This window comes from Quercus suber, unplaced genomic scaffold (assembly GCF_002906115.3).
Source record: "Quercus suber isolate HL8 unplaced genomic scaffold, Cork oak 2.0 scaffold_10, whole genome shotgun sequence".
Taxonomy (NCBI): domain Eukaryota; kingdom Viridiplantae; phylum Streptophyta; class Magnoliopsida; order Fagales; family Fagaceae; genus Quercus; species Quercus suber.
The window spans coordinates 1,138,959-1,154,783 of NW_027069476.1; the positions used below are offsets into that span (position 1 = coordinate 1,138,959).

Here is a 15,825-nt window from a genome sequence, read left to right on the forward strand (position 1 = left end):
TTCTTTGTATCAAATTTCTAAAGACTAAATTTAAATTTTAGGAAGGCCAAAATATTAGGAGAGCTGTAAGTAAATTTTAGAAAAGTGCTATGTTCATAATATTTTCACAATAAATCATATGTGGTTAGTTGTTATTAATTTAAATTTGAACATACAACTAAAATTACTTTTTTGCCCTATTAAGCCACTTAAAATTTTTTTTTTTTTTGAAAGTGGGCACTTAAAATTTATTTTAAAAATATTGTAGACATTTCTCTAAATTTTAACACTAATTATAATGTTATTACTATTTTTAATGGAAATTTTAAAAAGTCAAGGGGGCCTACCAGCTCTGCCCCAGTCGCCACCATATAATAGCCTACCGCCAATGTTGACAATGGTAGAGGTGCTTAGTAAACTGATGAGAACTTGTTGGCTCATTATATCAGTGAAGACTGAAGACATGGAGAGCTTAACTGGTGACTTACCATCCCATGGCTTCGAGATCGAGAAAGCAACTTCTCACATGGGCCGCCAATTATTCAAGTTCCCTCCCAATAAAGTCTCTGCCACCATATAATAGCTTGACACATATGAAGTAATCCCAGATACCCTACGCCAGGTTGGTTTTTCAATCATATTTTCTATTATTTTAAGTAGACTAACTTTGTTTGGATGCTGAGTTTTAGAGGTGAGGCCGCGTTAGAGTCCCATAAATATGGAAAATGATATGAGTTTATGTAATGGTGGAACCTCTCCTAATAACTTAAAGCTTTGAATAATACATTGGCTCGTCTTGAATCTAGAAACTGATATTATTGAATTTGTAGAAAGCTTCCTATAAATTTTTTGAAAAAAGAATTAGAAATAATTGGTCTTGCAGTTGGCTGCAGAAACCGGTAGTTGACAAGAAGAAATGATGGTGCAATAGGTTTCAAGCAAGAGCGGAGAGGTTGAATACATTTCCATTTACGTTTGTTAAGTGTAACGTATTGCAACTATTCTTATTAATGGATTGGTTGGTGCTATAGGGCCTCTAGAGTTTTTTTGCCCAATTTTGAGTTTTTCTTTCCGTAAACACTTTGTGGTGTTTGGGTGCTTGTGTTTGTTATTGGGATTTGCTATTGTAATTGTGTATCTATATATATGCTAATTGGCTAACCAAATTAACAATGGGCTTAAAATTGGAATTGGGGTCCAAAGTTTTAATTTCTCACTAGTAGTCATATCATATGGGATGAAAATAAAGGTCAATCCCCAGCCTTCTGAATGACAATTTATTGCATAGAATAGAAGTAAACGTATTATCCTTGTTTGTTTTTGGCTATGGCCAATTATAGGCACTGTCTAAAATTATATGCGTGTGTTGGACCTCAAAATCAGTAAAGAGAGGTTCCCTCAACAATGGCAATCTACACTCCGAATAAAATGGTTAAATCTTACTCTTCTTGCTGGTCCCGGTAGGCCGGTACCAGTAGTCCAAGTTAGGCTAATCGGATTATAATTGTTCTTTTGTTTGACAATGCCTTGCCTTTTCTGCAATGTAAAATTTGATTTGATAAGTAGGTGATTAACCAGATCCATTAATAATTAATGACTGTGGTAAGCTAAAAGCTTAAAAGAGAAAAGGCATTGTCAACCAAAAGAACGAATCAGCTAGATAGTTAGCCTAACTTGAACTACTGGTACCGGGACCAACAAGAAGAGTGTGGATTGCCTTAGTTGAGAGAAGCTATTTCATATTTTTTGTTTTTCAAAAATAAAAAAGAAATAAAAGAGAACCTATCTTCAGTTATTTTAAGTTCAAAAACTAATAGTTTCAATACATAAATTATATAAATAAAGTCTAAGTGACCTAAAAATTTTCACTAATGTTTTTCTTAATAGTTCAAGTAACATGTAGTTGATGCATAAATAAAAATAATATGTTATGATAGAATAATGTGAAAGTGACGCGACATCACATATAACTTGAAATCAATAAGTTGTGAAGAATATTGTGCCTCTAACATGATTTTTATTTTGTTAACTAACCATTTTATGCAAATACACAATCTTTTTATTCCATTTCCATGTTAGTAACATTTATTTTTGGACAAAGTTTAGCTACAAAATCGATTGTAGCATTAGGCTACAAACTCACTCAATATCTTTTTATTGGAGGTGAATTTTGACAAATCCACCATTGGATTGCATCTTCTTCTTATATCCTCCATGTTTGCAAAATTTCAAGAAAATTAAAAATCAATAGTTATGTCATCAATAAATTTTTAAATTACAAGTTTTTGTAATTTAAAATTATACATAAAATATAAGATTATAGATTATATAGTAAATGATATCCGATTGACACAAAAATTGACATGTGCATTAAAAGCGTAAAGAACATGTAATTCAACGGTTAGATTTTTAAAATATGCAATAATATTTATTTTATTAAGTGAGTTTGTACCTTAAGGCTACAACTAATTTTGTAACTAAACTTTGTCCATTCTTTTTTTCTTTTTTTTCCTTATTTTTTCCACTTAAACCACTCAAATGAGAGAGTGGCAGAGATAGCAACCAAACTTCTCTACGCAGGTTGGGTACTCATATCAATCTTCACCTAGACCATTTAATTGAAGCCCTATAGCCACATATCACCTTCATCCCCATCTTTCCCCCACTAATGGCCATGGTCTACAACCACGTCGCTGTAGTAGTGAAATCCTAATGCAGTCTTTCAAATATTTGGAATGGGCGTCTTGGGAAAGTTTAGAGAGGGAGAGATGGCGACCTAACTTCACTAATCGCACAAGCCAGGTAGTTGTATTAGTCTTCACAAACCATTTGATCGACGCTTGAACTGGCAATCCAGAAAACAACATTTTAGTTGAGTTATCGTCAAAAAAACATCCTGCAAGTGTAAGTGTAAGGCAAGTGACACAAGATTTAGGTGGAGGAATTGAATTGGTATTACCAGTGGAAGTGTTAGAAGACATTGAAGAAGCTAAAAGCTAGAAGGTTGAAGAAAAGAAAAAGGAAAAATTACAAGAAGTTCTAGAAGGTTCTAGAGGGTTTTTGGACAAAAAACGAGAAATACCTAAAATACTTAATGACTCTTTGATACCAACCATACCAAATTGACGGAATATTTCATTATTAGCTGATGTTGATAATTATGTTATAGGAATTAGGAAGTAGTTAGTTATTTTTTTAACTCATCCGGTGATCCCACTGTTGTTGTAATATGATTTGCACGTGTGGATCTTTGTTCATACTTGCTAGCTATACTGTTCCTTAATTAGATTTACTTAATTGGCTTGTAACAACACGTCATCGTTTCCAATTAGTCGTGTCTTGTGTGTCACTACACTGCATCGTTTTATCATTCTTCTTTTGAACCTCTAATATTTATATACCTATGACACAAAGTTAAATTCATAACTAATATTATACCGTTTAATAATTTGTTAAATTCATATTGTTTTATTTAAAAATCACACCGTTAGATTACAGTTTTAGATTAATGGCTGAGATTAAAAGTTATTTTTTTAAACTTCAAATCTCAACCATTGAGAGGAATTCCACCCGGTTTAGGGTATTGCACTTGATCTCAATCCGCATATTTTATATGTTCTTAATATGCATACCAGTTTTCATGACCAATCAAATGTTATTTACTATTCGATCCATAAACTTATCTTTTATACATTATTTTAAACTACCAAAACTTGAATTTAAATAATTGATTGATAACATGGCTATTAATATTTGATTATCTTGAAATTTTGCATGCATGTAGAGTATAAGAAGAAAATCTAATCCAACTATGAATTTGTTAAAAGTCACATCCAATAAAAAAATATTAAGTGATATAATATAACTTAAAATTACACCAAATGTAACTTGAATTAAGTTTTAATACCTACCAAATAATTTTAATGTTTACCAAACTTAAGAGTAGCATTATGTACAAGATTAGATCACATAATTATCAAGTAAATTTTCTCTCCAAAAAGAAAATTTTCAAATAAATTAATGAACTACTATATCATCAGAATAGCTTGCTTGCAAACTCTTCAATGGCCTCCTCCCCTTTTCTTGAAGAAGATAGTGCAGCAAGATGCTTGAGTTCTGAAAGACTCCTGCCAAGCTGTAGTGCCACCTTTATCTTAAATAGTTCCCCGTTCTCTCTTCTCTCAACTTCTTTCAAACTTATATTTGATTCTATAATCTCTTGCATGAGCCTAAAGAAACCAGCATTGCTCCTATACATCTCAAACACCATCCCAACTTGCCCTCCATGCTCCAATGTGTTTACCACGCTTGCCAAAGCTCCAGCAATGACTGCAAGCATCACAGCCCATGCCCCATGAGTAGTGCCCAAAAAACTAGACCCTAAAGCCGCAAGGCCAGTCAATAAAGGGCCAGAAATTGCTAAGATCTTGTTAACTTTCAAGGCTTTTTGACTCAACCTCAAGTACTCAGCCACATCCTTCCTCTTCAAAACCCCAACAATCTCTCGCATTTCCTCTTCCAACTTTCCATCCCAGCCATTCCCATCTATTTCTTCACCAAGTCTCTCTAATCTTCTTTGTCTTTTTGGAGGCCACCACACTGTAGGTTCCACAGTTTTTGGAAATTTCTCAATCATCGCACCTAGTAAAGGAAGTGGGTATGCCTTATCTAATGCCACAACTTTCTCCATTGCTTCATTGATCACATCTATATTAGTCAACTTGTAGAGAGACATAGCTGTTTGCATCTCTCTATAAAGCTGCTTAAATAATCTAGCAGCGTTGCGCTGTTCTTCACCTAGTTGTGAAGGCTGTATCTTGTTCATCACCACCAACATGGCAGTGGCTGATAAATATAGCAGGGTAGAAGATACCTTTAGTGCTACAAGAGGTGCACCAGTGCCTCCAGTTGTTGCTAGTCCAGCCATGGTTGCAGCAGTCAGAGTTATTGAATTAATAGATGTTAGCAACAGGTGGTTCCAGTTGTCACGTTGTGCTCCAATATTCTTATGCATCTCCACTCTATCAGCAACAGCCTCCATGATTGCATAAAACTTAGCAACCACCAATGCTTCCTGAGGATTTTTGCTCTGCCTTTTACAAGTATTGAGATTGATCACAGAGTTGTGATCCTTCTCCAGCTCCTCAGCCAAACCTCTACTAAAGATTGTTTGTATAAAGAGAGGACTCATCTGGGTTTTGAGTGCATTGGCTGTGGCTCTAATACTTCTTCTACAACTACATGATGAAAATGGACCCGTTGAGTACAAGAATATTGGAGCTTGAAGGATTGACATGCTCACAATCTAATAATGGTCTTTTACTGAGTTTTCTCCAGGCTTTGATGGTGTTGTGAATGTTTTTGGCTTAGCGGATGAGTATGGGGAATTGGGTTGGAGTTGTTCTTTGGCTTTGTTATATATAAAGACTAAAGAATATTATGTAAGAGACGCAATCTTTTTCACAACTTGTTAAGGGACAGATTATATCTCAACTAAAATTACTTTCACACTACTTTTATTACTATACACAAACACAACAAACAACCCTTTAAATCTCTTGTTCCGTAAATGTAGACCGCGTAGTTGAACCCCTTAAAACATGTGTTTGGAGATTTCTACACTCATGGCTTTAGAAATTAGACCACCACTTACCGTATAATCTGGGTTTGGGAGATTGCAGTATTGCACTGTTCGTACAGTTTGGTTTGCTCAGAGTTGAGGTCTTTTATGTTGACTTTGAAACACCCATAACGAGTAGAACCTTGAAACATCCAACGACTTAAAGACAAAAAATTGTCGCCTCAACCATTCTATATTTGAAATACATATGGAGATTTCAATGAGAATTAGACCACTTGCATTTAATTATTAATCCAATATAATATATTTATTATATAAAAAGAATGCATGGAAATCACGAATCACTGGTGACATAATTTTATTTCAACATATTTCTCCTCCACCATTCACATGTGTTCCCTTTTTTGTTTTCTTCGAGCTATCTCCACCTTTTATAGGGAATATGTCAGGAGAATGAAATACCAATAAATATAAACAAATCTTATCCAAAATTTGCTTGAGACATTGAGCTAAATTTTCTTTGGTATATCTCTCTCAAATCTTATCCGCTCTTGATGAGTATTTTTTATTACTAAACTAAGATATTAATTAGTTTTTAGTATAAACAAAAATTGAACCTTAAATCTTTTATTTAATCATCAGAAATTTTACCAGTTGAGTTAACTGGAACTCACAACTCATATATATTAGTATACAAAAAAAAAAAAAAACTCATATATATTATATTAACATTGATTTTCCTTTTTCTTATTTCTTTTTGTGGATAGGATTATATAACATGGATTTGCTTGAATAATCACTGATTTTGTTCAAAAGGCATTTTGTTTCTTGAGCACATCGATTTTTTTATTTCTAGTACAAAAACAAATGAAGAAAAAAGAACACTCAAATATCCCAAAAAAGTTTTGCACGTCTTTTCTGAAAGTCATAATCATCCAGTTCATTGTCAATCCACAAATCTTGAATATCTGAAATTTTGAATTACGAACATATATTTAATAAATAGTAACTACATATCCTTCTAATTTTTTTTCCCCCTTTTTTTTTAATACCAGCTTTGTGGCGCAAATAAAATGCACACCAGTTTCACATGTCCAGGACAATTCATCTTGTTTGTTCATTATATACGATTAAAGCCCACACTTGGTACCTGATGACAAACAATTCCAGAAAAAGAATCAACCACCCTTATTACCAAGACAGTTTGGCAATTTTCAGACTCAGTTTGCAACATATGTTAAAGACCCTACTAAGCAGGCTCTGCTCTTAGGTGTTGATGAGTTTATGGACATAATGTTTCATGGTCATGATGTTATATTTAAACCTCAACTATATAAGGTGAGTCCCAGAGTTCGATCAACTTTCAAAACTCCAGGTGGTATATTATCAACATCATGCAAGTATATGCAAGAGGGAACTAAGTGTATATGTGAAATTTACATACATTTGATAGAAATGCTGCATACAACAATAGTAAATTTAAGAATTTATTGATTCCCATGTTTTTTATTTCTTGGGACTGTCAATCTCACATGCTTTTGTGGGCTCGCTAGCAGGCAAGAACTTACACCTCGGAATGGAGGCAAAGCAATCTTTGACATATCCTTGGTTGTTGAAATTGACATAATCTTGTAGCAATCCAATTGTCAATTCTCTTGTTTGCACACTCCCATGAAAAAATTTTAAAATTACAAATGACAAATGCTTAGTGAAGCTTGAAATCATTGATAAATAATCCACGGATGCCACACAGAGAGTCAGGATTGATATTCAATTATTTAAAAATACACGAATGCTTAGACATCATCTATGAGCCCCAAAGAACTAGCTAGCACAAACTGTGCATTTGTTCCATCTGAAGACTCAATTTCCTTGTTATCATTTCGCCTTTGTCAATGCCATGGATCTTGCTCGTAGATTCAGAAATATTCCCCTAAAAAATTTATTAAAAAAAAAAGAAAGGAAAACACCAGAGAAACACCACTTTCATTTTGGCAATTAACAGAAATGAAAAGTAATTAAGACAAAAAAAATTCATGCACATAAGTAGAGCAGAAGGGAGTTATAGGTACCAGCCAAATGCAATGAAGCTATGGAAAATGACGCGAAACTGCAACGGCACATACTGGTGATTCACCCACCCAACAACTGGCCAGAACTGTTCAAAATGATTAAGGTAATATTAGGATACAATTCATGTATTCACGAAATGTATTACAAGAATTCATAATGAGAACAGAGCAATACCGTCCAAGCTGTAAGCTGCACTGATGGATAATCCTTCTTAATTTTAGTTTTCACATGCATCCAGGGTCTTCCTGCATTCACATTCCTTTTTCCAATTATTACAAGCATTAAATTGTACAACTTTATAGCATGCTGCATGATAGTTCATATGTAACTTACATGCTTCTTTCAGGCTGATTGTTTTTGAAAACTTGAGAGATGTTTGACAATTAAATTTATTTAAGAGTTGACACCAGAAACATCCTAACAATATATATATATATATATATATTCTTTAAGGCTGATTGTTTTTGAAAACTTGGTAGTTGTTTTGACATTAAATTTATTTAAGAGCTGACAATAGAAACAATCCTATATATATATTGCATGCACCTGGCACGTCTTTCCATACCAACCTCCCCCCCTCCCAACCAAGAAAAAGAAATACTGCATACATTAAGGAACGACCCAGGGAAGAAATTACATTTGATTACTCTAAAAACAATTACAAATAATCTGTTATTGGCTCCACTTATATGTCTTGGTGTCTGGATTCTTTATATAACACTTATATGTGATAGACTTACCCTCAATAACCAACCCATAGTAAACCATAAAGAGCAAGTTGTTCCAAGGTGAAGATGTCAACTGTTCCAGCACCACCTGAAATAATTTGACTAGGCAGTTTAGAATAACCTCTTTGCTCTTCTTCTAGGCTAGGATGACTTAATAGATTAAATGACCAGTGGCTGCTTACTCAGGTTCTGAGTACTAAATCCTAATTTCAAGATAATCAGTACCTGATTAACCTTATACATTCTTGGATATATAAATAGGAAAGCAAACTTCTGTTTAAAATGAACATCAAGGAAAAGTGGCATATAGTTGCGAAGATAAAAACAAAATAATTGAGAATCTGAAATTTTTACAGTATTTTGGTTTGCAATGATTATGCTAAAATTCCAGATAGCTATTCATCACTTCTGCTCACTCAGTAACCAACCAGAGCATGAGGGTGGGTAGCATACCTTCTTGGCTACTGTTTTTGAGTCCCTCTTGCCCTTGAAAATTTTGTCCAGTACAATATACAGGAAATGCCCAAAAGGTCCAAGATATAAGACTCCAAACAGCTGCAGATAGCTATGTTAGAAATTAGGAAGTAAGACTGGAAAGATAGATGAAACAGTAGAGAGAAACATGAAAATCAAAATATAAGTAGTTGACATATATACAACCCCATGAAATTGGCATCTTTAAATTTTTAGTACATTAATATTGTCAGGTAAAAACAAATAGTGCATTCATACACATTCAAACAATTTTAATCAACCTTTTTTAACAGTTTTAACTTTTAAACAGAGACATAAATTGTCACCTAATAATAATTGCACTTTTTTTAATTATTTATAAGTAATGAAATTTCATTCATCAAAAGGGAAACACTCATGTACACCAGGAGTGTACTCGAGAGTAGTTCAATCACTCTTTCAAATTACAATGTTCAAGCATATCTAATAATTTAGAGCAGTGGAGAGCTTTCCAATCCAGTAAAGTGTTAAAAAAGAGAGATTTAATCCCAAGAATAGACTGTTCAAATCCCATCTCACATTTCTTTCCTGACAAAGACAACACATAATGCAATATTGCAATTCAGCACAACCCTCCAAAAAGCTATATTATGGTGCATTCCAAAGGCACCTTGCCAAGCTGCTAAAAAATCAAGAACCCTCCGTGGCCTATCCCAAAGAAGACCAAACAAACTCCAAACCATTGACCATAACCCATACACTATGGGAGAATGAAGAAGGAGATGGTCCACTGACTCCCCGCTCTACTAACACATATAGCACCAATCAACAATGATAATAACTTCCTTCCATAAATAATCAGAAGACAAAATCTTCCCTAAGGCAGCAGTCCACGAGAAGAAAGCTACCCTAGGATGAACCTTCGAAAGCCAAACCAACTTCCAAGGAAATAACATGCCAATAGTCGAGGAGAGGGAAAGGCAGTACCCACGCACTTCAAAACCCTGGCTCTTGGCTAGTCTCCAACAGAGAGTATCAAAGACTCCAATTCCTAATCTTGGACTGATCTAAAGAACTAGACATCCCAATGAAGCTTCCCATTTGGGAAATGCATAACCTCCACTATAGAGACTGCTTATCACGACTAATTCTATATTAACTCCTGGAAGGCCTCTTTAAGTGGACAATCACCACACCACAAATCATGCCAAAATTTTACTTTAGTACCATTGCCTACCTCGAATTGTATAAAATGAGAAAAAGTCAATCACTCCGGTCGTATGGATTTCCAGAGACTTAACACCATAAGGACCCGACACCCCTTCTGTACACCAATCAACCCCATTCACTCCCATACTTTACCTCTATGACCCTCCTTCATAGATGATTTCTCTCAATCCCATATCTCCACAAACATTTCCCTAATAATGGTTGGTTGAATCTTCTCAGATTCTGTACACTAAATCCACCAAACTGAAGCTGTTCACAAATCTAAACCCAATTAACCAGATGGAATTTAGGTTCCTCCCCAATCCCACTCCATAAGAAATCCCTTTGAAGCTTCTCCATACAGTTGGCCAGCTCCACCAAAATGGGAAAGAGAGAATAATTGCACTTATAATTCTTATATTGAAATCAATCATGAGCATTGCAAGCAAGCATGACTTGCAAAGCATGCCATGCATTTTCTATTAGGGTGGCATACTTTTGGTGTGATCCATCCACCTCACAACTAGGTTTGGTGATTATATAGTTCTCCAGACTGCATGCCCAAATACCAAAAGCCTGCTTGAGGGATTGATTTTCTGACAGGTCTTGAAGAACCAAATTTGTGCCGTGCCATTAATTTATATATTTTTTTTTTTGCTAAGTAAGAAAGATGTATATTCAAAAAACTACCTCATGAAAACAACATAAGGCAGAACAAGGGATACAGGGAAGGAAACAAACAAGAAAAAACAAAAAAAACAACAACCAACAAAGAACTAAGAACAAAGAAGAGAACTAAGGAACAATGGGAGGGAATCACTAGAGGTGAGTCCCCAAGCCCTAGACCAATCAAAAAGAGAGCCACTAAAGAAAGCTAGCAGCTGGTCATCGAATTTATCCATGTCCTCAAAAGTTCGCCAGTTTCGCTCCCTCCAAATACACCATATCAGGCATAGAGGGGCTAAGTTCCAAATGCTAGAAAAGTGCTTTCCCAACCAATTCCACCAACCAAGAAGCATATTTGCAACCGATCTTGCAAAACCTAAGAAATCCCAAAAGATCTGAAAACCAAGCTCCATAGCTGATGAGCTTTGTCACAATGGAGTAGCAAATGATTCACCATCTCCCCGCTACATCGACACATAATGCACCAGTCAACAAAATCAAAGCCTCTACCCCGTAGATTGTCCCCTATAAGAATCTTCTCCCAAGCTGCATTCCAGACAAAGAAAGAGACGCGTGGAGGAGCCTTAACCTTCCAAATACCTTACCAAGAAAAGATAATAGGTGAGGGACTACGAAGCTTATTGTAGAAAGAGCGGATGTCAAAATCCCCCTTCTTCGACAACTTCCACCTCGTACGGTCTCCGTGCTCAGATTTAGGTAAATTAGAACCCAAGATTCGAAAGAAATCCTCCAACTCACCTGACTCCCAATCATTTGGTTCCCTGAGTAAGCGAACCTTCTAGCTTCTCCAAGCCTCAGTACCCAACCTTTTGAGAGAAGAGGCCACAAATGCCTCTCTATTATAAGCAATCCCATACACAACCAGGAAGGAAATATGGAGTGGTAACTCCCCACACCACTAATCTGTCCAAAATTTCACTCTATCTCCCACCCCTACCTCAAACTGAATATATCTTCTAAACACCTCCTAACCTTTTTGGATACTTCTCCATAAGCCACACCCGTGGACACCCCTGCCCAACTTGGAAGACCAACCCCCCCACTCTTCCCCAAACTTCAAAGCTACAACCCTCCTCCAAAGACGATTCTCCTCAACCCCAAACCGCCATAACCATTTTCCTAATAAAGCTTGATTAAAAGTAGTTATTTTCCTTACTCCCAATCCACCGTTCGCCTTTAGGAGCACACCTTATTCCACCCCACCAAATGAGCCTTCGAATCCCCCCACAAGAAATCCCTCTGCATCTTCTCAATCTTATTAGCCACATGCGAGGGGATGGTAAAGAGAGATAAATAATAAGTAGGAAGGCTAGCTAGAGTACTCTTAAGCAACGTAAGTCTTCCACCTTTTGACAGATACAGCTTCTTCCACCCACCCAACTTCCGTTTAATTTTCTCCAAGATAGGATTCCAAATAGAGGGGGGGACTTGGGGGACTTATGGGAAGCCCCCAGCGGCATACCGAGGTAGGTCATAGGCAGTGTCCCAATCCTACAACCCAGAATCTCAGCCAATGCATGCAAATTATTAACCTCCCCAATTGGAACCATCTCGCTCTTCAAGACATTAACCTTCAGACCTGTCACAACCTGAAAACAGAGGAGAAGCATCCGAACATGGAGGATCTGCTCCATTTCCGCATCGCAAAATAGAATAGTATCATCCGCAAACAAAATATGTGATACACATTCCCCTTCCCCCCGTCTACCATTAGCCTTGAATCCCCTGATCAAGCCGGCATCTTCAACTCTTTTCAACATCCTACTTAGAACCTTCATAATAACCAAAAACAGCATAGGAGATAAAGGATCCCCTTGTCTCAAACCCCTTGTGCTCCTAAAAAAATCAGCTGGAGCCCTATTAACCAAAATAGAGAACTGGACAGTAGAGATACAAGTGCAGATCCATCTACACCACTTCTCCCCAAAGCCCATTCTCTTCAATAGATCTAGAAGAGCCTCCCAATTCACGTGATCATAAGCTTTCTCAATGTCTAGCTTACATATAACCCCCGGAATCTTACTCTTCACTCGACTATCAACGCACTCATTGGCTAAAAGGACTGAGTCAAGAATCTGTCTACCTCCCACAAAACTATTCTGAGACTCAACCATTTATTTATATTGAACCTAAAGGTCCCAAACCCCAATCTCTCATTGTAATTTGAGGCTATCGGGCATCCAAACTAGTGAAACAATTCCACAATTATCCACATTCATTTGGTACTCACATCATCTAAAGTTAGTACGCAAGTCCTAATAAGGGACAAGTAAAGATATAGAACATGAAGCCATGAACTTTACATTCCAACACATTCACACCAAGTTTCAGAGGAAGAAATTAAAAAACAAAAATAAAATAAATCCCCAATCCTCAGCCAGGTACTTAAATTTCGGTGCCGCATCATGTGGTAGTACAAACAAATGATCGAAGAACTTGGAAAAAGTGATACCAAGATTTTCTAACAGTAGCAAGTAGGGGAACTACTTCCTGAGAACTTGCTCTTCTTAGGTGTATTTATTTTTTAGTCCAAAAGTAATTCAAGATATCTTGCCTATGGGTAAATTTTCCTGCATTCCAGAACATACCAGGTCTATATATTCATTGCACTATATATAAATTATGGTCATTGGTCAATGATAAATCATAACTTTCTCAGCCATAAATATCAACATAACTTATAAGATATTACAATTACAGACCACAGATATCAAAATTTCACTTTCTTTTTAGCACTAGCACCGACCTAGTTCATATTAGCATCTACTACAAATATTTGCCAAGATTTTAGCATCACTAACTATAAAGAGCATCTTCTGAATTCTGATTATTCTAAAGACGATAAATGGTACCCTACTTAATGCCGCAACTAATGTTGCAGAGTATCATATCAACGCACCAACTGAAATCATACTCACTAAAGCCACTACTTACTGTCCTCCCATGCTCTACATTCACTTCATTATTTTTTCATGTTCAAATTAGGAACAGACTCAATCTCCCGGTGTCAAAACACAGAGCACCAACTGGTTTAGTTTGAGATTTTAGCATCAATTTAGGCCAAAGGGTCCTCAAAATCCAATATCAAAAAAAAAAAAAAAAAATGCATACGTGCACATGTACAACAACAAGCTTTATACTATACAATATAACTATCTTCAATTGAATTGACAACATAAGTAATTTTGCTATAAAATGAATTGAGAAAGAGCTTTACCACTTTGAGAACAAGCCTTCTCAGTTGAATCTTCTGTATCCCAGTGAGCTTCTGCGAAACCAAGTCACTGATCCCCGACAACACCCCTGCTGTAATTGCCTGATTTAAATAACAAATTGCACACTGATTAATCGCAGAGAAAACGTAAAACCCAATTTATAGCCGTTAAAAATACATATGTATAATTCACTTTCAGCACAGACATAATAAAAGAAAATTAAATTTGACATTTTTCCTGATTCAGCTGAATGTTCGTGTCATATAACTCCAAACCCAGAAAAGAAAAACAATGGAAAATATTCAATCTTTCATGTTTCTTCTATTTCCTCTTCATTTCTCAGCAACCAAACATGGGTCAAACGAAAAATTAAGCAAAATCAAAACTTCAAACGAACCCAGATAACAAAAAAAAAAAAAAAAAAAAAGGAACAAAAATACGCGTTGTTTTGTTGAGTGAGACCTTGGTTCTCAGTGGATGATGCTGAAGTTGCAACAAGTACTGGTTCAACAAACCCTTCTTTGCCATTGACCCAGAGCTCAATTTTGCTTCCAACTCCTTGAGATTTGCGAATGAATTACTATTTACAAACTGCTCTCTCTCACTTCTGTGCTATTATTGGTCCAAGTAGTCTAGTACTAAATAATGCTACACTGTCATTGAAAAATAATGCTATACTGTCATTGACTGACAGAACAAGAGCGCAATTTAAAATGCCTCACTGTTCCAAAATATCTTTTGTTTGGTCAATGTTTTAAGTATTGGGCCGACAGGCCCAGCAAGCATTGGTATTTTCGTCCAAAAACTATTGGAAATCATCCTTTAAATCAGAATTGTGCTAAGCATATACTTGTGTTTCCTTTTGTTTTTTGGCTAAATATGTTCTTGTTTTTTTGGTTGGTTTTTTACTAAGAAAAAGTTAACCGATGTTGTTTTAAGTGTTAAATTACCGATTAACATAAAAGTTTAAGCTATTAGAAGATAGTAAATTTAATTATTTAATCACATCATTTTAATCCTCACCTTTACATATGAACTGAAACTTTTCATTTAGTCTGATACCGTGTTAAATTACTAATTATTTCAAAAGCTTAAGATATTAAAATATTGTAAATTTAATTATTTTATTACATAATTCTAACATTAAGGTTTTTTGAAATACTTTTAAAAACTTTTTGTAATTTAAAAAATGATTTTTTGACAGTTTTATATATCTATATCTATACTACTATTTAAGAGGCTTCCCCTATTCGGGATCCTTATTTTTTTGGTTAAAAAATGCTCATACACCCCTATGTTTAAGTAGAGATAAAACTAAAAGACACTCCGGTTAAAATATAACTCTAAATCCCACTAAATCATTGCCTAAGAAATAAGGTCACTTTCCTGTTGGTTTTTAAATTACTTTATCCACGTATAAATTATATTCTCAAAATAAAAATTATATATATATATATAATAAAATAAAATAAAAATTATATATATAAAATAAAATAAAATAATAGGTTTTTTTTTTTTTTGGCTACAAAATAAATGTGTAATATTTGTTCTAGACTTGAAAAACAGGACATATCGTAGTGTTTGGGGTCAATCCAATTAAATTCAGATAAAAAAATGGAACGCCCTAAATGGATGGTAAAACCTATGACTCTAATATATATGATCTTTTCGAAGATTAGGTCAACTTAATATGATCCATATTTTTTTATATGAAAAAAAAATTGTTTTGATATATTGTCTTTTTATTTTCCTTTCAATACAAATAAGAGAACAAAAAAAAAGAAGATATTCATAAATAAAAGTTAAATAATATATAAATTCTTAAGGCTCCATTTGAGAGTCATAAAAGAATGGAATGGAATGATCATAAGGGAATGGAATGGAGTGTATTTAAGTAAGG

The 15,825-nt window shown here is 35.0% G+C and overlaps 2 protein-coding genes across 2 annotated transcripts; both read right to left on the bottom strand.

The window, feature by feature from the left end:
* Window positions 1-3,762: 3,762 nt before the first annotated feature.
* LOC112036556 (probable F-box protein At4g22030) lies at window positions 3,763-5,464 on the bottom strand. Its single transcript, XM_024069399.2, has one exon. It carries the CDS (start codon window positions 5,273-5,275, stop codon window positions 4,016-4,018), a length of 1,260 nt encoding a protein of 419 aa, XP_023925167.1. The 5' UTR covers window positions 5,276-5,464; the 3' UTR covers window positions 3,763-4,015.
* A 1,522-nt stretch (window positions 5,465-6,986) lies between these two features.
* On the bottom strand, window positions 6,987-14,601 carry LOC112036549 (peroxisomal membrane protein PMP22). Its single transcript, XM_065777649.1, has 7 exons — window positions 14,388-14,601; window positions 13,928-14,026; window positions 8,815-8,916; window positions 8,374-8,449; window positions 7,808-7,878; window positions 7,633-7,718; window positions 6,987-7,493 (listed from the first exon to the last, which is right to left on the bottom strand). Exons 1-7 carry the CDS (start codon window positions 14,451-14,453, stop codon window positions 7,439-7,441), a joined length of 555 nt encoding a protein of 184 aa, XP_065633721.1. The 5' UTR covers window positions 14,454-14,601; the 3' UTR covers window positions 6,987-7,438.
* Window positions 14,602-15,825: the final 1,224 nt, after the last annotated feature.